Raw genomic sequence first — 27,742 nt, forward strand, 5'->3', positions numbered from 1 at the left:
AGATGGGTAACACCAAACTTGTACAGTAGATGTAGGGTATCGAACACGGCAGATTTCATATCATACAAACTGATCGATCGTTTTCCCTCAAAGTCGACATTTATCATCATAGAAATCATAAAATTGCAGTTTTACTACGTACAATATGTAAATATTGTAAGTTTGAGAAATACGTCTCTTAAAATGTACATTTCAGTTGTTAAATATGTTGTTTGGTTACTTTGTAAATGAATATAGATCTATACCTTCCTCTAAATACCTGTACATATATTAATAACTGCTATTTTAATAGTATATTAGCTAGTCATTGATAGAACGTCCGGCCTGTCTTTATTAGTACTATATGTCATAATTGTAGCGATCCATTAAAGCTCACACCAAACTGAACAGAGCAAACAAGCAAGACCGTCAGCTTTCGGCTGCTAACCCATTTACTAGATTTTGGAATCAACCATCAAACAACCGATTATTAACTGCTATATGTATATATTAAGGCCAGAAGTCATCGTTGGCTGATTGGTGTTGTCGTGTGTTCAATATTACTGTATATACAAGCTTTATGTCAGCAACTAATCATTGGAACGGAACGAGTGTGTGACCCAGAACGATTGACAATTAGTAGACGTACGTTTATCAACTACCCGTATACACACATCAAACCTCAGTGTCTTCGTCGTAAAACGTTCATGACTTATCACAGATCATCATCAGGACAGATTTCATTGTGTTTCGAGCTAACCTTTTTAATGGATGAAATATCATGGCAGTGTTCACGGGCTGTGATAGTTATGTCGGCATAAACAGCTCAAGAAGTAAACAAAATCGTGTCAGATCAGACTGATGTTTGTGAATGTGCTGACCATGGATTTGTGGATATGACGCGAACAAAATGTTATGGGTATGTAAAATTATAGACTTGTTAGTCTAACAGTGATCAGGTACAGGTGATCAACAGTCGGGGTAAACTTTTAAGGTAAACAAGTTATTAATAAATAGGTACGAGACGAGTATCTTACACTGCTAATACATGTCATATATAGCACAGGGGTTCAACTGTGTATTGATTGTGGGGGAGGGGTTGTGTGGGGTGCGAGATTAATGTTTGTCTGAAGTGTTATGTACAGACAGGTGTTATCTGAGGTGTTATGTATACAGACAGGTGTTATCTGAGGTGTTATGTATACAGACAGGTGTTATCTGAGGTGTTATGTATAGACAGGTGTTATCGGAGGTGTTATGTATACAGACAGGTGTTATCTGAGGTGTTATGTATACAGACAGGTGTTATCTGAGGTGTTATGTATAGACAGGTGTTATCTGAGGTGTTATGTACAGACAGGTGTTATCTGAGGTGTTATGTACAGACAGGTGTTATCTGAGGTGTTATGTACAGACAGGTGTTATCTGAGGTGTTATGTATAGACAGGTGTTATCTGAGGTGTTATGTAGAGACAGGTGTTATCTGAGATGTTATGTACAGACAGGTGTTATCTGAGGTGTTATGTATAGACAGGTGTTATCTGAGGTGTTATGTACAGACAGGTGTTATCTGAGGTGTCATGTACAGACAGGTGTTATCTGAGGTGTTATGTACAGACAAGTGTTATCTGAGGTGTTATATAGAGACAGGTGTTATCTGAGGTGTTATGTATACAGACAGGTGTTATCTGAGGTGTTATGTACAGACAGGTTGTTTATGTACAGACAAGTGTTATCTGAGGTGTTATGTACAGACAAGTGTTATCTGAGGTGTCATGTACAGACAGGTGTTATGTGAGGTGTTATGTACAGACAAGTGTTATCTGAGGTGTTATGTATAGACAGGTGTTATCTGAGGTGTTATGTACAGACAGGTGTTATCTGAGGTGTTATGTACAGACAGGTGTTATCTGAGGTGTTATGTACAGACAGGTGTTATCTGAGGTGTTATGTACAGACAGGTGTTATCTGATGTGTTATATACAGACAGGTGTTATCTGAGGTGTTATGTACAGACAGGTGTTATCTGAGGTGTTATGTAGAGACAGGTGTTATCTGAGGTGTTATGTACAGACAGGTGTTATCTGAGGTGTTATGTACAGACAGGTGTTATGTACAGACAGGTGTTATCTGAGGTGTTATGTAGAGACAGGTGTTATCTGAGGTGTTATGTATAGACAGGTGTTATCTGAGGTGTTATGTACAGACAGGTGTTATCTGAGGTGTTATGTACAGACAGGTGTTATCTGAGGTGTTATGTACAGACAAGTGTTATCTGAGGTGTTATGTATAGACAGGTGTTATCTGAGGTGTTATGTACAGACAGGTGTTATCTGAGGTGTTATGTACAGACAGGTGTTATCTGAGGTGTTATGTATAGACAGGTGTTATCTGAGGTGTTATGTAGAGACAGGTGTTATCTGAGGTGTTATGTAAAGACCGGTGTTATCTGAGGTGTTATGTATAGACAGGTGTTATCTGAGGTGTTATGTATAGACAGGTGTTATCTGAGGTGTTATGTACAGACAGGTATTATCTGAGGTGTTATGTATAGACAGGTGTTATCTGAGGTGTTATGTACAGACAGGTATTATCTGAGGTGTTATGTAAAGACCGGTGTTATCTGAGGTGTTATGTACAGACAGGTGTTATCTGAGGTGTTATGTACAGACAGGTGTTATCTGAGATGTTATGTAGAGACAGGTGTTATCTGAGGTGTTATATACAGACAGGTGTTATTTGAGGTGTTATGTACAGACAGGTGTTATCTGAGATGTTATGTAGAGACATGTTATCTGAGGTGTTATGTACAGACAGGTGTTATCTGAGGTGTTATGTACAGACAAGTGTTATCTGAGGTGTTATGTATAGACAGGTGTTATCTGAGGTGTTATGTAGAGACAGGTGTTATCTGAGGTGTTATGTAGAGACAGGTGTTATGTAGAGACAGGTGTTATCTGAGGTGTTATGTATAGACGGTGTTATCTGAGGTGTTATGTAATTAGACAGTGTTATCTGAGGGTGTTATGTAGAGACAGGTGTTATCTGGTGTTATGTACAGACAGGTGTTATCTGAGGTGTTATGTAGAGACAGGTGTTATCTGAGGTGTTATGTATAGACAGGTGTTATCTGAGGTGTTATGTAGAGACAGGTGTTATGTAGAGACAGGTGTTATCTGAGGTGTTATGTAGAGACAAGTGTTATCTGAGGTGTTATGTACAGACATGTGTTATCTGAGGTGTTATGTACGGACAGGTGTTATCTGAGGTGTTATGTACAGACATGTGTTATCTGAGGTGTTATGTACAGACAGGTGTTATCTGAGGTGTTATGTACAGACAGGTGTTATCTGAGGTGTTATGTACAGACAGGTGTTATATGAGGTGTTATGTAGAGACAGGTGTTATCTGAGGTGTTATGTATAGACCAGTGTTATCTGAGGTGTTATGTACAGACATGTGTTATCTGAGGTGTTATGTATAGACAGGTGTTATCTGAGGTGTTATGTAGAGACAGGTGTTATCTGAGGTGTTATGTATAGACAGGTGTTATCTGAGGTGTTATGTACAGACAGGTGTTATCTGATGTGTTATGTACAGACAGGTGTTATCTGAGGTGTTATGTACAGACAGGTGTTATCTGAGGTGTTATCTACAGACAGGTGTTATCTGAGGTGTTATGTATAGACAGGTGTTATCTGAGGTGTTATGTACAGACAGGTGTTATCTGAGGTGTTATGTTCAGACAGGTGTTATCTACAGACAGGTGTTATCTGAGGTGTTATGTACAGACAGGTGTTATCTGAGGTGTTATGTACAGACAAGTGTTATCTGAGGTGTTATGTATAGACAGGTGTTATCTGAGGTGTTATGTACAGACAGGTGTTATCTGAGGTGTTATGTACAGACAGGTGTTATGTACAGACAGGTGTTATCTGAGGTGTTATGTACAGACAGGTGTTATCTGAGGTGTTATGTACACATGTGTTATCTGAGGTGTTATGTATAGACAGGTGTTATCTGAGGTGTTATGTACAGACAGGTGTTATCTGAGGTGTTATGTACAGACAGGTGTTATCTGAGGTGTTATGTACAGACAGGTGTTATCTGAGGTGTTATGTAGAGACAGGTGTTATCTGAGGTGTTATGTACAGACAGGTATCATCTGAGGTGTTATGCATGGTCAGGGTTATATGAGGTTCGATTTAACCTTCACCCCTTTAGAGAACAACCACATCGACACAATTTGTTTTCAGACACATTGATCAAGATCTGAATCCAATTCTGTCAAAAGTCAGAAGCGCTTTTAATTAGAAAATGTTCTAAAAACACATGTTTTTTTATCCTCTCATTGCTGCAATTTGATCATTATGGGCTTAACATAGAATATTCATAACCAAAGTCTGTGTAGCAGGAGATATAGGTCACGGTGACCTAGCCTTTCACCTTGGTGACTGCAGTTTGATTCCAGGGCTGCGATGGTCGAATGGTTTTAAGGTGTCCCAACACTTTTTCACTAGCCCTTCACTTCTGGGTTGCGAGTTCTAAACCCTCGTTGTTGCCAGGTACTGACCGTAGGCCGTTGGTTTTTCTCCGGGTACTCCGGCTTTCCTCCACCTCCAAAACCTGGCACATCCTTAAATGATCCTGGCTGTTAATAGGATGTTAAATAAAGTAAACCTGTTTGATTCGATGATCAGACATGAGTATGCATTGGCATCACCTGCCCAATTATGGCTGAGATTTTCTAGTTATTTCAGTTTCCTCCTAAAGTAAGACACCTCTAGCACCTGCCCTGCAGGTAGGGCGTAAGAATTGTACCTGCTGCCCCCATTGCATGATCGTAAGAGGCGACTAAATTTGGGATCTTATCTTTTCTCTTCTTTCTTAACAACTTTCTTCTTCCTAAGGTCTCCCTTGACAATGCCTCATTTTTGGCCTTTAGTTGAGCGTTTGCCGCTGTGAGGAAGGCTTTGGGTTCTGTCCCCTAGCCGAGACATACCAGAGTCTTTAAAAATGGTAGTTGCTACTCCTGCTTAGCGCTCAGCATATTAGGAGCGGGACGACTGGTTCACCTGTTGTCAGTATTATGTGACCAGGTGGGGTGTGCTGCTGGGTGTCTTCGGCAGTTTGCTTCAGTGAGGTAGCACTATAAATCGGCAAAAGTTCCGGCCTATCACAATGGACTTAACACGAACATACCGCAGCCTCCCAAAACACACATACGCACTCAACACACGCATGCATGTCGCACGCACGGGAGGCCGTCCTTAAATGACCTAAGCTGTTAATAGGATATTAAACTAAATAAACCAAACCTAACCTCTGGCACTCTATCCATGGAGACAAGAGTGATTGGTGTTGATAAGTTGATGTATAAATTACTTTGAAATTGCTGTAAAATAAAATGTAAGTCTTTTAACTTTTTGATTTGATAGTTGTTGGACTTCCATCTTGTGACTTAACAAAAGACAGATCGACAGACAGTGCAAATTAGCAGACTCTTGTTATGTAACCTATTTTTTATTGTATCTAAAGATTTGAGCATTGATTCTGAAAAAAAAGTCAAAATTTTCATTTCAGGGTTCAGGTATTCAATTTTAACACTAATTTTTCTCTCCTTGGAACGCGATACATTATATCCCACGCGTTAAATGTGAGATTCACAATAAGATAATCGCTACCTATTAAGTAAAATGGTTTCAGACACTGCTCGACATTATTGTCACTTTGATAATAGGCTATTGAAATCAAAGCCTGCTGCACGCTGTATATCTATAGGGACGTTTAGGTTAACATGTAAGAATATATTGATCAAATATTTCATATGAATTAAATGGAGTTTCAAGCTCAATGCTCAAGGCATGAAACCAGGATTATCTAATCGACAAAAAAAAAATTCTCATGTTGTAATTAGGCACTTTTTTTAATTGATAGGATTGATCTTAATTAGTTATATTTTGTTAGCTGTATAAACAGATTTTCTGAAATGTACATGTGTACGAGATTTTGGAATTAACTTGAGAGAGGAGGCAGTAGCAGATTTAATTCATATTTATATCATTATTATTACAAAATTGGGATTATATCTCATTTTGAGATTGTGACAATTCTTTCTAGCTTAAAAGTAAACTACCGATATTGTAAACTCCCAAACTACCGATATTGTAAACTCCCAAACTACCGATATTGTAAATTCCCAAACTGCTGATATTGTAAACTCCCAAACTACTGATATTGTAAACTCCCAAACTACTGATATTGTAAATTCCCAAACTACTGATATTGTAAACTCCCAAACTACTGATATTGTAAACTCCCAAACTACTGATATTGTAAACTCCCAAACTACTGATATTGTAAACTCCCAAACTACTGATATTGTAAACTCCCAAACTACAGATATTGTAAACTCCCAAACTACTGATATTGTAAACTCCTAAACTACTGATATTGTAAACTCCCAAACTACTGATATTGTAAACTCCCAAACTACTGATATTGTAAACTCCCAAACTACTGATATTGTAATCTCCCAAAATACTGATATTGTAAACTCCCAAACTACTGATATTGTAATCTCCCAAAATACTGATATTGTAAACTCCCAAACTACAGATATTGTAAACTCCCAAACTACTGATATTGTAAACTCCCAAACTACTGATATTGTAAACTCCCAAACTACTGATATTGTAAACTCCCAAACTACTGATATTGTAAACTCCCAAACTACAGATATTGTAAACTCACAAATTACTGATATTGTAAACTCCCAAACTGCTGATATTGTAAACTCCTAATCTACTGATATTGTAAACTCCCAAACTACCGATATTGTAAACTCCCAAACTACTGATATTGTAAACTCCCAAACTACTGATATTGTAAACTCCCAAACTACTGATATTGTAAACTCCTAAACTACTGATATTGTAAACTCACAAACTACTGATAATGTAAACTCCCAAACTACTGATATTGTAAACTCCCAAACTACTGATATTGTAAACTCCCAAACTACTGATATTGTAAACTCACAAACTAATGATATTGTAAACTCACAAACTACTGATATTGTAAACTCCTAAACTACTGATATTGTAAACTCCAATACTGCTATTGTAAACTCCCAAAATACTGATATTTTAGACCCCCAAGCTACTGATATTGTAAACTCCCAAACTACTGATATTGTAAACTCACAAACTAATGATATTGTAAACTCACAAACTACTGATATTGTAAACTCCTAAACTACTGATATTGTAAACTCCCAAACTACTGATATTGTAAACTTACAAACTACTGATATTGTAAACTCCCAAACTACCGATATTGTAAACTCCCAAACTACTGATAGTCTATACTCCCAAACTACTGATATCATAAACTCCCAAACTACTGATATTGTAAACTCCCAAAATACTGATATCATAAACTCCCAAACTACTGATATTGTAAACTCCTAAACTACTGATATTGTAAACTCCCAAACTGCTGATATTGTAAACTCACAAACTACTGATATTGTAAGCTTCCAAACTACTGATATTTTAGACCCCCAAACTGCTGATATTGTAAACTCCCAAAATACTGCTATTTTAGACCCCCAAACTGCTAGTACTGATATTCTACAGCTCACTGTCAAAAGTTTGTGAAAGGTAGAGTACAGCTAGTGGAGACATAGCTGTTTAGTCAATATTTTGTTTGAAGATTTTTTATCAAATAAAAATACAATGCCACGATTCCAATATATCGGACATATTGTTTTATTATTGACCAAACCCGAACCACACTCCTAGACTTGTGTTTATTTTGTATTAGTTTTTCACAAGAGGGGAATATTAAACATCGGTCTTTATTGATTGTCACTAAACAACTATGTAGATCTATATATACCGCTAATGTTATAACAGTGAGTAATTCAACCTATACACACCAGGCTGTAGATGTGTGTATGCTGCTATACAATAGAAAGTTCTCGTATACCTACAATATTTTATTTACCTATACATAGAAGTGTATTTAATTAAACAGAGGTAATAGATATTTCCCCTATAAACCATTTCAGTATTTTATTTACCTGTGTCCTTATCGGATTACTAATAGATAAATCTTCGTTAATGTCTCATATAGGTCTGGCTGGGTGTCATTTCTTTCAATTTAAATCTTCCATCACTCTTTGCTTTCATGCTTGGTCCTTGAGCAAAACACTTCACTTAGTTTCTCTGGATATATAGAGAATACATGGTCAGTGTCTTAAAATATAAGCTGTATTTTGGCGAGGGTAAAGAAAGACAAAAGTGGCGAGCCACTTTTGTCTTTCTGTCCCGAGCCAAAAATACAGCTTATATTTTAAGACACTGACCATGTATTCTATTTATCCTGCAACAGTCATAAAAACACTTATAAAAAATAATCATTTTGAAGTGAAACAGTGTCGAAAATGATAGAAATATGTTCGCCTTTTAAACATAGTTTCACTTTGAAGTAGGTCAGTCGAACTGACGCACGTGCTAAGATTAAAAAATACAGCTGCATTCCGTCACTGCCATATACAGCAAAAATATATACGGTGGGTGTATTCCGACAATGCGGTGGCAGTTGCAGGATAAAATCCAAAAGGCCTCCCATATGATGTCTATTGAGCTAGCCACCAACTACTACAATGGAACCTTGCTTACTATGAATTTTGCTGTTCATGAGGTTATCAACCCTGCAAACAAACCCTAACAATAATGAGTTGGCAGTGATAAAGGTCTGTTAACATTTGTAGTGATGAATGTATTTGCCAATTATTCTAAGCGTTTGACAATGTTTGAAACTTTCATTAGGGTGATAATATGTTAGAGGAAAAAACCTTATATCTATATACTAATGAAATACCTACAATATGTAACGAAAACATAATTTGTTCTCTCATTTCACATTTTCACATAAATATTCTGTATCTTCACTTATATCTATATAGTAATTTGTATCCTGCAGACAAACCTTTGCAAGGATCCAGTGTTACCCGGATTATTACCATTGGTATTACTTCTTTGACCTATATATACATATGTATATATACATTGTATATATGTCTTATATCTGTCCCTGTTGATTTTTTTTCTCTTTGTGGGGCCGTGGTGGCCGAGTGGTTAAGGTGTCTCGACACTTTATCACTAGCCCTCCACCTCTGGGTTTTTCTCCACATCCAAAACCTGGCATGTCCTTAAATGACCCTGGCTGTTTATATGACGTTAAACAAAAACAAACCAAACAAACCAAATCTTTTCTCTGTAATAATGTAGGAAAGTGTTCAGCGATAGTTCTTTCCTACCACTGGAAATTATGTTTCACGAATAAGTGCTAGCTAGTGGTTTAGGTTTGATTCCAAAATCTGTTGATATAGACTTATTCTATAGGAAAATTTTTATCTCTACAAAGAGTAGCAATTCACAACAACTGGCTGTAGAATGGTTCTTCTATTAAGACACATCAACCAGATTTAACTGAAATTGGGCTTCTTTAGGACGATTTATAGTTCAAGCGAAACTGATAGAAATTTCAAACAAGAATCCACTTTCCCTGAGCTTTTTTTCAATCGACGACTCTTCTTAGTTTGTCCTAATTAATCTTCAGGGGGCTGCGGTAGCTGAGTGGTTAAGGTGTCTCGACACTTTATCACTAGCCCTCCACCTCTTGGTTACGAGTTCGAAACCTACGTGGGGCAGTTGCCAGGTACTGACCGTAGGTTGGTGGTTTTTCTCTAGGTACTCCAGCTTTCCTCCACTTCCAAAACCTGGCACATCCTTAAATGACCCTGGCTGTTAATAGGATGTTAAACAAAATAAACCAAACCAAACCCAGTATCCTTCAATCACCCGTTAATTGGGTTGTATCCAGGCAACGGATGTCAGGAACCGGCATTAGCTCTTCACTTAGATCTGTAAGATTTTATTCCAAGACAAATTTAAAACCTTGATGAAAATATTGTTTGCTTGGAAATTTACACTTTCAGAAAATCACCAATTATGTGATGGGCATGAAATCAGTTCTGCTGTTTATGGAGAGTTCTCATATATAGCTGATATAACGTCTGTAAAAGTCTTGATTTTACAAAAACTTTCCATGTGTGTTGTAGAGGCAGACTCGGACTCGGAAGAATTGTACCTCGCTCACCAAGCCGCAGCTAACGGCGATAACAGCCTGTTGATTCAGGCTATACAGAAGGATCCCAGTGTTATTGAACAGGAGGACATAGATGGTCAGTAATATTCTATCATGTAACATCCCACTTGGTGCTATAAAGCATATAAAATTATAGACATACAAATTTTCTATCATAAATCTTTTTTCATTGATTCTGTATAACATCTCATATCACTTAATTGTTATAAAAATACAAATTTATTAACCCACATATTTTCTATCATTACTCTTTGTTCATGGATTAGAATGTAAAAATTCGAAATTGTTATATTTAAAAGCATACAAAGTTATTGACCCACACATTTTCTATCATAATCTTTGTTCATGGATCAGAATGTAAAAATTCTGTGTAACATCTCATTGCACTTGGTGTTATAAAGCATACAACACTATTGACAAATCAGGGAGCCATCTCCACCTGTATTGATTGTACAGAAAAATATACTACAATGTACAACAATATAAATTAGAATGTAATTTCTTTGGCCTATTCAAATTTTTACACATTTCCAACTTTTAACACTGGGTTAGTGAATTGATCAATTGGGATACCCAAATAAGTTTCTGTAATAGATAGTATATAGAGTGATGTCCTAATTTATTGCAATGCTTTCAGTGTGCAAAGCATTAAATTAAGACTATACCACTAAAATATGTACAGCTACAGTAATTATCATCAAAATGAGCTGCCGGACTTTACATAGACAAGAGGCACTGTTAACAGCCACATTGTCTGCCCCACCCCCCTTCTGCCCTCCTCCACGTCTTCCCTGCCTCTGCCCCACCCCTTGTCTGCCCTACCCCCACTGGTCCCTGTCTGCCCACACCCCCACCCCTTGTCTTCCCTGCCTCTGCCCCACCCCTTGTCTGCCCTACCCCCACTGGTCCCTGTCTGCCCCCACCCCCCACCCCTTGTGTTCCCTGCCTCTGCCCCACCCCTTGTCTGCCCTAACCCACTGGTCCCTGTCTGCCCACACCCCCACCCCTTGTCTTCCCTGCTTCTGCCCCACCCCTTGTCTGCCCTACCCCACTGGTCCCTGTCTGCCCACACCCCCACCCCTTGTCTTCCCTGCTTCTGCCCCACCCCTTGTCTGCCCTACCCCCACTGGTCCCTGTCTGCCCACACCCCCACCCCTTGTCTTCCCTGCTTCTGCCCCACCCCTTGTCTGCCCTACCCCACTGGTCCCTGTCTGCCCCACCTCTGCCCCACCCCTACCCTACCCCTGCCCCATGTCTACTTAACCCCTACCCAAATCATTTTTGTACCCACTCTCTCTTCATATTTCATTAATATTGTTAAACTCTGCTACAGGATTTACCCCGTTGTCACATGCTGTACGTTCGGAACAGCTGGGTGCAGTTAAGCGCCTTATAAAGATGGGTGCGGATGTGAACTCCCGTGATGGACAAGGCCGCACATGCCTCTCCACTGCTGCATATCAGGTTTGTGTTGGTAACCTGGTTTAGTTGTGTAATACAATCTTCTAATAATCCATCGACTACTGATCAATTATTTCTTTGATCCACTAATCAAACAAAAAATTAATTAATACAATAGATTGAAATTTTCTTCTACACAAAATGTAAGAAACTGTGCCTGTTCGTAAGCCATCTTACATTCCAACCACTTTTACAGAGAACAAAGATGATTGATGTATCGAGTATCCAGTTTAAAATAAATAGGTAACATACTGGGTAGATACAATGTTTTATTACACATCACTGTTTAAGGCTGGGTTTTTTATTGTAAGGTTGTATATGATGGGCTTATGTACAGGCCCACAAAACCTCTTGTTTGTGTTGTAGGGCTGGTATATGATGGTGCTATTTACAGGCCAAATATACCTCTTGTTTATATTGTAAGGCTGGTTTATGGTTGGGTTTTGTACAGGCCCACCAAACCTCTTGTTTGTGTTGTAGGACTGGTATATGATAAGGTTATGTACAGACCCATCCAACCTCTTGTTTGTGTTATAGGGCTGGTATATGATATAGTTATGTACAGGCCCATCGAACCTCATGTTTATAGGACTGGTATATGATAATGTTATGTACATGCCCATTGAACCTCTTGTTTGTGTTGTAGGGCTGGTATATGATGGTGCTATTTACAGGCCCATTGAACCTCTTGTTTGTGTTGTAGGGCTGGTATGATGGGGTTATGTACCTCCTGAGGAAAGGTGCCAAACAGAACATCTCGGACAAGTCTGGGAGGACCCCACTACACGCCTGCACCTATGATAAGGACATAAGGTAAGAACAGATATCCTTTTTGTGAAGATGGAAAGAGAGACAATGCTACATTAGGGACTGTTATGTAAAGGCTTTTTGGTTTTCATTTTTTAACCTTATACAAATAAAACATGGTATTGAACTAACATTTAACTCTCAAATAGTACTTTTTGGGGTATAGTGATGTTAGATCAGAATACGAAATAATTTTTGTGTTACTTTTCTTAAGGTTTTTTCATTTACTATTGTAAGCAAAGGGATTCCTTTAATTCCCACAGGTAAATTATATCTGTCTTATTATAAAAGAATAGAGAAAATTGGTATGTACACCTACAATGTTAAGAAAAATGACAAAATCAAAAGTAAATTATTGCCCCGGTAATGCAATAATTAATCAAAAGGTGAAATATAGTTCTTTATACACCAATTATGGAAACATCATATACTAGTAAGTGTATTGATGTATATCACTTAATAATTCATATTTATATGTCATTTTCTAATTATCCATCATGTTATTCTTAGTGGATTTGGATATACATATGTATTATATGTTGTAACAATTGCATATATGATCAATAAAAATATATATGAGAAAAAAGAATAGATCTCCTTTAGCAGTGGAGACAAAATGTTAGGAATTATCTTATAAGGATAAATAATGTGACGACAAGTATTATAACAACACAATTATAAACACTTTTTTAACATCACTGTTACAGGATTATTGGTGCCTTGCTGCAGACTCTGATAGGGCCGGAAGTCAATCAGCCCGACAACGAGGTATAGTAACACCAAAGATTTCCCTTCCTACCATATTCATTCTGCTTTATACTTGGTATTCATAGTCATATAACTGCCACCTGGAAATCTGGTTCATCCAATGTAAAATGAGTTACCAAGGTAATCAATGACTGATATTCATATTGAACATGAATCTCAAGTGAAAGCAGTTCACAAATTGTTTCATATACAATTTATAAGTATTTTCAACATCACAATGGTCAAAGGGATGAACAAATGTAACTATTTTTCATTTTGGTCAGATAAAATATTCGTAATGAAATCTTGTTCCTTCAATGACCATCATTAAATGCTACATATTACCTCTTGAATCATAAAATATTTTTTCTGTAGAAAATGACCCCTTTACACTGGGCGGCCTTCCACGATAGACCTGAACATGTACAGATGTTGATCATGCACGGGGGCGACATGACGTGTCAGGACGTAGACAATAAAACTGCCCTGCACTGGGCAGCACAGGTCAGGACCACTGTTGATAAAGACCAATGGTCAATACTTGTCATTGTTCTACACTGTATCTGGAGAGAAATCTAATTCTCTCAGTAAAAGTAGAAAACCATTCATAAATAAATAAAAAGATACAAAACACTTTTGATACTGAAACAAGTATATTGGCTTGTCTTTAGTGTTGGGGTATGAAAAATAGTTGCAGAGCAGCTGATTGCAAAAAAAAAAACAAAAAACAAAAATTTGTGTTTCCGAATGAAATAATGGAAATGATTCCTTTAAAAATCAATGACTTTCTTTATGAACAGAGTAAAATTGTATGTATTTTTCTTAGAACTAACAGCAATCACTATTCTTATTTCCAAGTACATCCAAGCATTTGATAATAGAGTGATTTCCTAGTGACATGTCAGAAGTTCTTGTTACCTTTATCAATGATGATTTTCGATATCAACTTAAAGTTAGGGTTGATATATACCAGTAAAAGATATACACTATACTCTATTGTTATATATAGATTTTATTCAATAAAGATTTTCTGATGTTATAATTTACAGAAAGGAAGTATTGAAAGCTGTCGTGTGCTTATACACTGTGCCAAAAACCAGCGGTTTGTCAACATCCCCGACTCCTCAGGAAAGACAGCAGTTCATTATGCTGCTGCTGCTGGAAATGTGAACATCCTACAGGAACTTGCCAAACTGACGGGATGTGAACTGGAGTGTGAGGATCCCGATGATAGGTGATTATCTCCCTTGTATATCGTCATTCATGTCTCCCTCCCCTCAATTATCTCTGGGTTATTCCCTCCCCTCAATTAACACAGGTGTATCCCTCCCCTCAATTGACACAGGTGTTTCCCTCCCCTCAATTATCACAGGGGTGACTCCCTCCCTGCAATTAACACAGGTGTATCCCTTCCCTCAATTATCACAGGTGTGACTCCCTCCCCTCAATTTACACAGGTGTGTCTCCTTCCCCTCAATTATCACAGGGGTGACTCCCTCCCCGCAATTAACACAGGTGTGTCTCCTCCCCTTAATTATCACAGGTGTGACTAACTCCCCTCAATTAACACAGGTGTGACTCCCTTCCCTCAATGAACACAGGTGTGACTCCATCTCCTCAATGATCACAGGTGTGACTCCCTCCCCTCAATTAACACAGGTGTGACTCCCTCCCCTCATTTATCACAGGTGTGTCTCTCTCTCCCCTCAATTATCACAGGTGTGACTCCTTCCCCTCAATTAACACAGGTGTGACTCCTTCCCCTCAATTAACACAGGTGTATCCCTCCCCTCAATTGACACAGGTGTGACTCCTTCCCCTCAATTAACACAGGTGTGACTCCCTCCCCTCATTTATCACAGGTGTGTCTCTCTCTCCCCTCAATTATCACAGGTGTGACTCCTTCCCCTCAATTATCACAGGTGTGACTCCTTCCCCTCAATTAACACAGGTGTATCCCTCCCCTCAATTATCACAGGTGTGACTCCTTCCCCTCAATTATCACAGGTGTGACTCCTTCCCCTCAATTAACACAGGTGTATCCCTCCCCTCAATTGACACAGGTGTGACTCCTTCCCCTCAATTAACACAGGTGTGACTCCCTCCCCTCATTTATCACAGGTGTGTCTCTCTCTCCCCTCAATTATCACAGGTGTGACTCCTTCCCCTCAATTATCACAGGTGTGATTCCTTCCCCTCCATTAACACAGGTGTGTCTCCCTCCTCTCAATTATCACAGTTATGACTCACTCCCCTCAATCATCACAGATGTGACTCATTCCCCTCAATTATTACAGGTGTGACTCAACCCCTCAATTAACACAGGTGTGTCTCCCTCCCCTCAATTATCACAGGTGTGTCTCCCTCACCTCAATTATCACAGGTGCATCTCCCTCTCCTCAATTATCTCCGGAGTTATTCCCTCCCCTTAATTATCACAGGTGTGACTCCCACCCTTCAATTATCACAGGTGCGTCTCCCTCTCCTCAATTATCACATGTTACTTCCTCACCTCTGAGATGTACCTTATCCTCTCAATCACCAATTGTTTTCTTCCCTTAGTGAATACCTTATAACTGTGTGTCTGAATCACCTTGTGTACCCAGTAACTGTTATTGAGTGACTAACTTGACTTTGTTGACAGGACACCTTTGCACTGGGCCACGGCCATGGGTCATGTAAGCTGTGTCTCCCTGCTGCTGCGCCTGAAGGTGATGCCAAACCCTGTTGACATTGAGGGTGGTACGCCACTTGATTATGCCCAGCAATCAGGTCACAAAGGTTGGCAGTATTTACTTGTATGAATAATTGTATTACTATTCCTATTATTTTTCCTGTAATAAGCTTAAGAGTCCCGCATATAGTCTTTCACTCAAAATAGAAGATGGGCTTGTTGTAGGGCAATGAAGTTTATTTTTCTTGTCTGAGCTTAGATAGAATAGATAGAAGGAAAAGGAAGTTCGCATATTATCAGTGGTAGTTACAAAATGTATAAGTGTAACATTTTTTAACCAATGGCAGTAAATCATTGTTTAAGTTAATCACTTGGCAGTTTACTAGAGTTATACATGTATATACACTATATATTGCATTTCTCGGAAACTTATTTGCTATATTAACATACATGTATATGCAAATAAATATCTTAATGGTAGTCTTATTTTTTGCAATTCCTCCACAGTTCACTTGTAATTTTGGACAAAAATGAAATATATGATTATGCTTATTATTTTGTTTTCTATGGCATTTTATATTGGAAGTTTGCCAAATCATCAAGTCCTGACAGTTAATTGTCTTTGAAACAATGAGTTTTTATGTTATGTAAACTACCTGTATAATAATTTCAAATGTTTTGAATAGAAATCATTCAGTTTCATTAAGGCATTTTACTCCTTCAGAAACATATAGTTTACTATTCTGATGTTTAATTTTTAAACAGGAACCTCATTAACCAATATATCACAAGTGAAACACCTTATTAAACTGTTATCATCATATTTCAGAATGCCAAGCTATGCTAGAAAAGGCAATGGGAATAAAACCAAATTCTGTTAAGGAATCCAAAGCAAAACCATGGAAACGAACACTCGACAATAATTCATCTCGGAAGGGAACTGTACGCAATCCAATTTGGAAGTTAAAAGATCTGTTCCGACCCCGTCATAAAAAGAGCACAGGAACTCCAACTTCAGATACAACAAACACCAGTGATTCTATAGAAATGAAAACTTTAGTTCCCGATAGTGCTAGTTCTAGAGACACCAGTGGTAGGTCAAGGGTCAGAAAAAACTCCATTGAACTTCGAACCCAGAGATTAACCCACAGGTCAACGCAGGAAAAGACAATACTCCATCATTCACTTGATCAAAACGAAACAATTTTCAATAATTCTCTAATACAAAGGGAGACAACTCTCCATCGTGGTACCATGCAGAAGCCAGTGGTTAGAAGAACAATGACTATCCCTATTCCTATATTAACTGTCAGTCAACCAGATGACGACGAGAATAGCAATGGACGACCTATAGCAAGTGCAAGGTCACATCTCAGAAGTTCAAGGTCACTGAGATCACCAATGTCCTCACTGGTTGTTGAGCATGCAATGATCCATCGTGAGAAAGACAGCAGTGATAGTGACAATTCTCCCCCTAAGAGCCCCTGGGGCTCTCCTCCCAGGGGCCCTACACCCAGGGGCCCCACACCCAGAGGCTCACCTCCTAAAGACTCTCCTCCGCGGTCATTAGTTGTTCCGAAAATAGTGCTTTCCACAGTAACTGATCTGGATGCAGATCTATCACCAAAACAACGAAGGAAGAATCGGAAATCAGCTCGGAAGGTAAGACAAGGGAAATAAGTAATGAAAACTAACTCAACAGCTTAGGATTGGTTTCTTCTTTGTGGAGGGATGTGGGTGGGGGGGGGGGGGGGGGGGGGGGGGGGGGGGGGGGGGTGCTTGTGTACACCAGTATTAAAATACATTGATGGTGAAATAAAATGTACAGTGATTTTTCAGGCTATTTTTGGGAAAAAAAATTTCATGCAAATTGGGAAATTTTAACGCGGAAACTTACCTTTTTGGGCAATGAAACTTATACATAAAAGCTATTAAATAAACATATTGGATATATTTTGATCACTTTTATTTGTTTGATTTCTTTTTCCTTTTTTCATCATAATGGTGCATCCATATTAAAATAGAGATGTTTTCTCTTGATCCTGTAATCATCTTCATGACATTGATGGTGAAATAAAATGTACAGTGATTTTTCAGGCTATTTTTGGGAAAAAAAATTTCCTGCAAATTGGGAAATTTTAACGCGGAAACTTACCTTTTTGGGCAATGAAACTTATACATAAAAGCTATTAAATAAACATATTGGATATATTTTGATCACTTTTATTTGTTTGATTTCTTTTTCCTTTTTTCATCATAATGGTGCAGCCATTTTTTTGCATTTCATGATCATCCAAGCGCTTTAAAGTGAGTGACATGTAACATAATGGGAAAAAAACGGTCAAGGTCAAAATATCCGGAATGGGAAATAGGCAATTTGTTGGGAATTTCAGCGGGCCAATTGGAATTTTTTTTAATGAAATCTTTTTGGAAATGGGATCAGTGTCCGACCGCATTATATAGGCTGAAAAATCACTGTATGGTGTTTTAAATTATGGATTTGTGTTTGATATAGAGTCCTCGTCCAGAGCCTCTTCACATCCCTCTACCACAGCCGTACATGACAACGCAGCCCATCGGCATGCCTGTGTCACCAAACTTACCCCCTGTTATGACCACACGATTGTCACCTCTCCCTACAAATATGTTGGCCCGGCAACCACTGACTAGGAAGAAACAGGAAGACTTGGCACCTCTCCGTATGCCTCCATCTCCCATACCAGTTCCAATGCGGATGCCAGCTCCCACCTCACCAGGTAAAGTGTGATACATGTGACCTAACAAGTAGATGACATTATATATATATACTTATATATATTATGTGATTGTATTTGTGATTTTTTGTGTTTTGATAAAGGGGCGGATTGCCTCGAAAATTTAACAAACCTTATTGTTTACACTGTTTGAATTACGTCTTTGCCCCATATATATATATATATATATATATAAAAAATAACAAAAAACAGACTTTGCCGCAAGGCCTTTCTGCCCTCTCAGGCTTCTTCAGGCGGAATCAATCAATACATCGACCTTGAAATTTTGCAAAAAAAACAGAGAATACTAACATTAAAGAAAGTAATTCTAACTCAAAATTGATAATATACTGGCAGATATGAAAAAAAATTATAAATTGTAATGAGATCCTTGAAAAAGTACATGGACCAGGAGCTCCTGAAGGTTAAGCACCTTCTACTTCATCAACGACACCCACCATGAAAATCTGAATAAAATCTGGATAAGTCACATTCTCAAAATGAGAACTAGAATGATAACAATGGAACAACTAGGCACGTCAAGTACCAAACATGTCTGACTATTTCCGAGTCAGAATTCTATTTCCCGATGATATCATGTTGTCGGCCATAAAACTTTCCCAGGCAGACTTATTTCAGGAGCAGTCCAACATAATATTGTTTTGAATCAAAAGTCTGAAGCAGATATCCATTAAGAATGGACCTTGTCGAACCAAGTTTTATTAAATGCATGAGCATTTCAGTAATAACTTTCATATTGTCTGTTCTCAGCTGGTTTCCGGGGAAGGCATGGTGACAGGCAAAGGCGGTCTCCTACTCCTCCACCCACCATCAAACTCTGGCCATCCGAGTATGTATCTGTTCACTACACAACCATTAATCCAGTTGATCACAACAGATACCTGAAAATCTTTTATTCAAAATGTCATAAGATGGATATATTATGCATACATGTGTTTTGCTTATGGATTAATTATCATCTGACTCCGTAACTGATAAGTGGTGATCGTCATCTTATTGCAAGGAAAGTCCTTGGAAAAAAAGCACCATCATAATTCATGTCAGGGTTAATTATACCATAATGTCAAGATTATGAAAGATCAAAAACTGCAAAGATAGCTGACCATGTTAATTATAATTTTATTTTTGACAGTGTAGTATTTTCGAACTTTATCAACATGTATTCCTTTATTTTTGACTTAACATCATAATAAAATCAATTTTTCCTGTTTACAGCGAGAATATTCCACAGCAGCCAAGTCCGAATCTCTCATCAAGTCCTTTGGTGTTTGATTCCGAGACATCGGAGAAGATAAAGCGAAGTGTGCAACGCCGATTGAGTGGTTTTAGTGAAAAGAGTGGAATATCTCGTAGATTTAGCGGTCTTAGTGAGGCGTCCCAGTTTTTAACGGTGGATGAGCGTGACCGGTTCGGAGGCAGTGGACCGGATCTTTTGTCTTTATCCTCCGGGTCACGGTTGTCAATGCATTCCGGTTCACAACACTCTGGTTCACGGAGCCCTCTTCCCTCAGAAAGGAGTGATGGAAGAAGCATACAGTTAACTCCTCTCAATAACAGCTTTGGTTCAAACTCAAGTGGAACTCTTCTGTGTGCTTCACCTGTCCCCATGACAACCATGGAGAAGAAAAGCATGGATCGTTCAATACAGAGTTTACTACATTAGCTGATGGAAATCTTTTCTGTGATATTTCATTTGAATTTTAGGGGAGGTTAGAATATAGTCTATACCGTATAACACTGGGGTGAAATGGGGACTAACTAGTATGTCCGACAGTCTGAGACTTAAGGAAAGTAGAATATAAAAAGATTTTAAGTTGGGTGTATTCACATGAAAGGTTAAAAGGGGATTACTATATACAATATTGGTTTGTAGGCAAATCAGATGACTGATATGAGATAGTTTATATAACTAGAGATCATCTTATAAGCTCAGACTAGCAGAAATTTCCTTTTAGCCAAGTGGTAGCTTGCCTTGAGAGCAAGAGGTCTTTAGCACCTGAGCGCATGCAGGCAGGGTATTATCTATTACTTCTTATTATGCTATAACACGTTTGGTTCCGTTAACCGATATAAATGTAAGCTATATACCAGGAATTAGTTTGTTGGAGCTACAGAACAAGTGGGTTGTGGTTGGGGTGAAGACTTTGTGAAGGGTGTATAGTGTAAATATATGTAGAGAATACCTTACAAGCTCACTGACTAGCAGGAATATTAGTACAAATGTAGGATATCTACTCTACTCACAAAGTGAGAGGTTGTTAGTTTTAGCCCCATGATAAGAGAAATGGGATATTCTTATCATTTAGGGTTAAGGGGAAATGTGCAAGACTGTGATAAACCAGTATTCATACAGAAAAATGGGAGTATAAAACAGATCTTGAACAAGATGTGGAAATAAATTGTGATGTTTTAATTTCTGTATTGATAGGGCCCCGCATCAAAGATGTGGGTGCCAACTAGATATCTGGTTGTCTGTCTGTCCGTCCATTTGTCTGTCTGTTTTTTTCCTTTTACACAATATTGATGGAAGTAAATAGAGTATGTTTAATTTTTAAAATATTTACATCATCCTAATTTTGTTCTGTAATTAAGATTTAAAATAGATTCTAATCGGCTATATTGGATTTTAACATTAAAAAATTCATTTTTGTTTTGCTTTTAATGGATAAATTTTTTGGTAAGACATAATGAAGGAAATTTGGTTAAAATACGACAAGAAGTCAACTTATTAAACTGAAAGTCATCGGATAAAAGGTAAGATTTTGTATCTTTTAACTTCTTAACATTTTATTATAGCATTATGAAGCAAAGTTGATCATAATCATACAAGGTTTCAACTGACCAATGATTTAGGTTATTGGGTCAAATGTCAAGGTCAAATTCTAAATATCTTTACTGGTTTCTTTTGTATGTTTTTACAGAGGAACATTTTGTTATGACACTATGAAATAAAAATGATCTGAAAAAAACATTTAATCAAAAGTGAAGGTCACTGGATTAGAGGTCAAGATCAAATATAGTATCTTTTCACTAATAAACATTTCATGATGGCATTACAAAGAAAAAATTGCTTGAAATTAATCAACTGACCTAATTTCCAGGTTAAATGTCAAAGTTACTCGGTCAAAAGATAAAAGGTCAAGGTAAATTTTAAATCATGATTTTAACTGACCAATGATCAAGGTCACGAGGTCAAATTTCAAGGCCAATTGGGTCCTAAGGTCGAGGTCAAACTTGACATCTGACAATGACCCTGGACTAGATAAACCAAATCCAACTTTACGAATGAGTATTATACTGGTAAATAGAAGGAACAAGGGTGATATCATGCTACATATATAATGTATATTTCACATTCTACTTGCGATTGCCTTTGAAGTTCAAATGTCAAACTGAAACTCAGTGATATGGGTTGATGGCTTCTTGATAATTGTGGAGGATATTTTATCATATTTTTATTTCATATGCATGTGTTATTTGAATTAAAGACATTGATTTCTTCTTTTCTGTGATAAGTGTTATGTTGGTAACTTGATAAGATTTGACAGACATTTTTAGATTTTGACAGACATTTTTAGTTTTTGACAAAATTGCTTGTTTTTTTGTTTTTCCTTCACAGCCAATCTTTTTTGTGATATTGTAACGCACAGTTGTGTATATATATTACTGTCAAGTGCCAGAAAAAGAATATTTTGATAATTAATCAGCTGTCATGATCACAGGGAATGGTAGAGAATTACTGACCTTAACATGGTAATCAAACACCAATTTGTATTATAATAATGTCAATAATTTGCTACCATTCCCTGTGTTTAGGATTGTATTACAGCAGAGAAAACAAGAAAGACAAGAAACTGTTGAATAACATGAATCAAATGTCAGATTCCTTCCATAGATTTTTCATAACATTTTAAAATGAGTTTTTGTTGTTAACTTCTCCTTAATATACTTATATATGAGAGTTAATCGATTGAAAATTTACTTCTAACATTCTACCATATTGAAACAATTACTGTACAATTTCACCTATGTGCCTCATTCAGATAATCAAAATCTATTTTTACAATATTGCTGTTCTGTTAAACAGTTAATGTACTTATGTAAAATATTCTAAATAAACACAATTTGAACAATGTCATTTGTTGAATTTAGTTTTAAATATAATCTTATGAATTTAATTTTTTAACATTTTTTTGTCAAGTAAACAATTCTTTTCGTCAAGATTCTTAGAGATTTTATAAAGCCGTCTCATTTTTATAACAATGATTTGGGTATGTACATTGTACATGTTTTGGTTAAATGCTGGATATGATTGTGTTAGTCGAGAGTTTGTTACTATGGAAACATGAATGATTTTTATCTAATGACGAGTTAGTTTCAAATATTGCTGTGATATACAATTGTAGTCATCAAACAGAATCATTGTATTATCAATTTGGGAGTGTGCAATTTTTTCTCGTTTCTAATCTCATTCAATTAATATACTTACATGTAATGTCTTTCTTATATATTTGTAAATGAAGTGTTTTAATCATTGAAAGTTAAAATGACTTCTACTCATCTGCTTTGCTCATTTGCGGTATATATATCTGTTTTGTTTTCTCCCCAATTCAACAGCTATATTTGCATCTCCATAAAAAAAATGGGGATAATATATTTTATTAGAATATGCAGGTATTGTTTGATTATTGATTATCATTGATTCTGAGTGTTTGCAATAAAACTATTTGTAACATTTTATTTTCCATTGAAGTGCTGTTCTGATGTTTTTAATTACCCTGGTTTGGTAAATAATGCACTCATGTCAATTGAAATTCAGTAAAATGCTATAAAATGTTATTCCATTGTCATGTAATAAGCCCCCTGCAGTGTCAAAGTTTACATATTGCCCCCTGATCTTATTGTCAAAGTGGAGAGTATAAGGTCACCTTACTAACTCTGACTAGTGGGAATTTCCCCTTTAACCTAGCGGTAAGATGTTTGCCTTGAGAGCGAGTGCCCTTGTTCAAGCCCCAGTGTGGGTAGGGTATGATTTTTCATTACTTATTCCTATAACAGTCTTACAGGATAAATAGGATAAATACAAACGTAGGTGCAGAGTATCTTATTTAGATGGAAATTAGCCGACAGTTACTTAATTAACAGGGAAATCTTTATGTTTAGGTACATTACAGTCTAAAGCTGGCCTTGACGACTACTCTCTAATTTTGTGTTTTGACCGTCAAGCCACAGAGTTTTTCTTGATGTATTGTAAGTTGAATCAACATTACTGTGCGTGTTTTTATTGAATGATTGGAAGTTTGTATGAATGTATTTAGAAGCTTAAAGTATTACTTTACGATGGATCTTTTATCTGTTGTACTGTCTGAAACAAGATATTTCCAGCATCCATAGTAACCCAATTAATATAATCCTCAGTTATATAGGATGTAGCTTTACAAGTCAGATAAAGTTATGTATCATTTAAGCCTGCAGATAAAGTTCCTGAAGCTGTTTTCATCATTAATGATGTCAATGGTATCTATATATACCACATGATGTTGATGTCTTCTGGAAGGGGCACAGATAGAAGAATAGCAGTTGTGATACAGAAATTATTTACATCAAGGCATATACATGGTCACTGAAAACAGTGTTGCTGCACCTAGTGTCACAGTATCCAGGTTGTTACATGATACAGGTCACAGTGCCAAGGATTCACAGGACCCAGATTGTCACATGACCAAGGTTATCACATGACCCAGATCACAGTGCCAATATTTCACATGATCCAGGTCACATTGGGTTCCACATTACCAGGTCACAATGTCACAGGACCCAGGATGTCGAATGACCAGGTCATGGTGATAAGGTTCCACATTACCCACGCCTCACATGACCCAGGTTACATCACCAGGTTTTCACATGACCTAGGTGTCAGAGTGCCAATTTGTCACAAGATCCAGGTCACAGTGCCAAGCTGCCACATTTCCAATGCCTCACATTACCAGGTCACAGTGTCGAGGTGTCACGTGACACAGGTTGTCACATGATACAGGTCACATTACCAAGGTCACAGCATCAAGGTGTCACATTACCAAGGTCACAGTGCCAAGGTGTCACATTACCAAGGTCACAGTGCCAAGGTTTCACATTACCAAGGTCACAGTGCCAAGGTTTCACATTACCAAGGTCACAGTGCCAGGGTTTCACATTACCAAGGTCACAGTGCCAAGGTGTCACATTACCAAGGTCACAGTGCCAAGGTGTCACATTACCAAGGTCACAGTGCCAAGGTTTCACATTACCAAGGTCACAGTGCCAAGGTTTCACATTACCCAGGTCACATAGTGCACAGTTGTCAGAGTAACAAGGTGACCATGTCACCATACCTACATGTAGGTGTCTCAGTAAGTTGACATTGATTTTCTTCATTACTTCCCCGATTGTTTCCTATCTATGGCGAGTTTCACAGTGCCTGTAACTAGTTCTTAGTGCCTTTAACGAGTGCCTATCCTACTACTACAATGTATTAGCAACATAATCAAATTCGTGTCATCAATCAATAAATATCTACACAACCTCTTTATGTGCCGTTTTTCTCAAGGATGTAATAATAACAATTTTGTAATCAATATTAAAATCTATGCGATGTGTTGAGGCTGTTTAAAGAGCAAAAAAACTCATCAAAACAGAGTACGTATGTATTATGATAATATATTTGAACAGGGTAAAATGACAAAATATGTTGAATATTGCTTAATCATTAATCAAGAAAACAGTTATAATACATGTACAATGTTTAATAACAGCATGGGTTAATAGTATAACTAATCTATGGAGACTGGGGATTGTTGCGAGCATTCTAAGGCTTTCTATACAAAGATGTTTTGATTTCAGTTTCTGGTTCTCCTCTAGTACTTGCAACAATCCCATCACGGTTACCTCCCTTGACTTGTTTTTCTTACCAGCACTAGAAAAAGTCACAATCGAACATTTTATGACAATTTAAAATTTCTTTTTCTTGACGTATCAATTTTGTTACTAAAGACTACAAACTATGTCCATCTTATAGGATATGACTTCTGTTAAGTAGTTATTTAAGTTACAAATTCAATTTCAAATCTTGTGTCAAGATGATTTCCATTCTTTCGACTTCTGCAAGAAATATCTGAAATTGTTTTATTTTCAGTATTTTTCAAACAAATGTTCTGTAATGATTAAATAATGAAAATAAATGAAGTTTACCTAAAAATGTCTGATTTGTTTCTGATTCACTTTGCCCTTATACATCCCGAAGTACAGGCCAATACTTCGTACCTAGTAGTTCAAAACTTACGTATGGATGAAAAAGTGGCACCGTATTATTTATATGAGATGTTCTATGTAGGTTACTGCATGCTATTGTATTCATAGGATGGCACAGAATTACTTTGATGTACAATGTAGTGTCTTCATGTTGGGGGAGGGCCGGGGGGAGGGGGAGGGGGGGGGGGGGGGGGGGGGGGGGGGGGGGGGGGGTACAAACTGGAGAGTTATAACTAAGCGCCCCCCCCCCCCCCCCCCCCCCACCACGTTTTTTTTTCAGAAGAAACTGCTGCATTTGACAGGCTATGTAATTAAAACATCCATATTTAAATAAAAAATTCAGTCATTGAATATACAGTATGTGACAATAAAATATTACTAGTAGTATATATTTTTTCAAGAACGTATCTATACACATCTACCTGTACATAAAAAATCTACACCCACTGATTTATCACACCTAATTACGTAAATATAAAAAAGAAGAAAGAAAGAAAAGAAAAAAAACTAAATGAAATAAATTGTAAAATTCGTTCTTCCGCTCCTCTACGATAGAATTATTTTGCAGTGTTCTAATTAGATTGAGCTAGGACAGTTTCTGGACTACACGTTTAATATTAACGGACTCCAGTAAACATGTGTATACAATATCGTTTCTGCTTGGCATAGTACCCACTTCCCTCTTACTAATACACAGATGATCAGCGATACTAACTTGTTGTGTCAGAATACCACCAGGAGTTCTGACCTTCTCTCTATACATTAATACCCCACCTTTGGTACACGTTACGGTCCGTCTGACTATGTCAATTATTCTTCCTGTTATATCCATTTGTTATTTTCCCCAAGTATCGATCCCGCTTACTGACCCCCTCCTCTCCCTCCCCCCCCCCCCCTTCCCACTCTCCTTCATAAAATCCCACCCTCCTCTTCAGACCCTCCTACATAAAACCCCACCCCTCCCCTTCCCACCTTCTGCATAAAACAGTCCCACCCCTCCGCTTCAGACCCTCCTGCATAAAACAGTCCCACTTCTTACCTAACGATAGTAGTCCGCTCCCCGCAGTATCCATCTCTCCAAGGACCCTCCTCTCTATCGCTCCTAAAGCATACTCGGAAAGAAAGGGTTGCGTATTCAAACCTACGTAAACGCCGCCCCCGGGATTTCTTGGATCATTCGGTAGAGATTCTAATGAATGCCCCATCCTTCTCCTGGGTTCCTATCGAGAGGTCCTCTCTGATTGTCATCGGCCCTCTTATTCATCTTCACTCTCACAAGTTCCCGAATCTGTGAATGTGAATTATGTGATGAATAGAATCTTACACTTGTGTTAAATGTGTAACCTTTCCGTTTTATTCGCAAAGTCAGTTATATATTATACAATGCTTTACATTTTTACCTCTTTTTTCGCAAATTAATTTAAAATCAAAATCATACTAGAACGCGTATACAATGTATATGTAACAGGAGAGGGAAAACGCAACGACCTAAACTGGGACTCGAACCTCGGACCTCCGAACTCCAGATACTCTAACAATTTTTGAGCTACTTGGGCATTAGAATGAAAATTCATACCCTGTCTACATTGCTCAGCTCTGACGACGACCATCTGTCAGAAATTGTCCGTCCGTCTTCCAGAGCTACGTTATTGCAGCTACTTGGCCATCGAGGTTCAGATCGGTTTACATTCCTCCCTCCCGTAACAGTCTTCAACTCGGAAGACACGCACGAGACCCTGTACCGCCAGTTGTCATAGGAACGGTTTGGTTTAGTATTTGTTTGACAGCTAAGGTCATTTGAGGACGGGCTCCCCTGTGTGTGAGATACGTGTGT

General features: G+C 37.7%; 1 protein-coding gene and 1 long non-coding RNA gene across 4 annotated transcripts; one reads left to right on the top strand and one right to left on the bottom strand.

Moving 5' to 3' along the window:
• Positions 1–594: 594 nt before the first annotated feature.
• Positions 595–25,855, top strand: LOC117339424 (synphilin-1-like). Of its 3 annotated transcripts, none has more exons than XR_004535195.1 (13): positions 595–898; positions 10,112–10,234; positions 11,492–11,622; positions 12,323–12,432; positions 13,134–13,194; positions 13,549–13,677; positions 14,223–14,407; positions 15,818–15,954; positions 16,677–17,509; positions 18,363–18,603; positions 19,372–19,450; positions 19,837–24,912; positions 24,943–25,855. XR_004535195.1 is itself a non-coding variant. In XM_033900996.1 (12 exons), the coding sequence occupies exons 1-12, from the start codon at positions 895–897 to the stop codon at positions 20,282–20,284; spliced, it is 2,481 nt and encodes an 826-aa protein (XP_033756887.1). In that variant the 5' UTR covers positions 595–894; the 3' UTR covers positions 20,285–25,855. The 3 variants fall into 3 exon arrangements, 1 of the variants encoding a protein (XP_033756887.1); XR_004535194.1 differs by having other exon boundaries at positions 19,837–24,686; positions 24,717–25,855; XM_033900996.1 differs by having other exon boundaries at positions 19,837–25,855.
• LOC117339425 lies at positions 20,079–27,635 on the bottom strand. The gene is made up of 3 exons (XR_004535196.1): positions 27,485–27,635; positions 26,948–27,196; positions 20,079–20,219 (listed from the first exon to the last, which is right to left on the bottom strand). It is a non-coding gene; the product is annotated as an uncharacterized LOC117339425 (long non-coding RNA).
• Positions 27,636–27,742: the final 107 nt, after the last annotated feature.

Source organism: Pecten maximus, chromosome 12 (genome assembly GCF_902652985.1).
Source record: "Pecten maximus chromosome 12, xPecMax1.1, whole genome shotgun sequence".
NCBI lineage: Eukaryota > Metazoa > Mollusca > Bivalvia > Pectinida > Pectinidae > Pecten > Pecten maximus.

Bases quoted from the DNA above. Each gene is read 5' to 3' on its own strand.
- LOC117339424 (XM_033900996.1), top strand. The intron at 12,433-13,133 runs GTAAGAACAGAT...TCACTGTTACAG, and splicing joins ACCTATGATAAGGACATAAG to GATTATTGGTGCCTTGCTGC. The intron at 15,955-16,676 runs GTTGGCAGTATT...ATCATATTTCAG, and splicing joins CCAGCAATCAGGTCACAAAG to AATGCCAAGCTATGCTAGAA.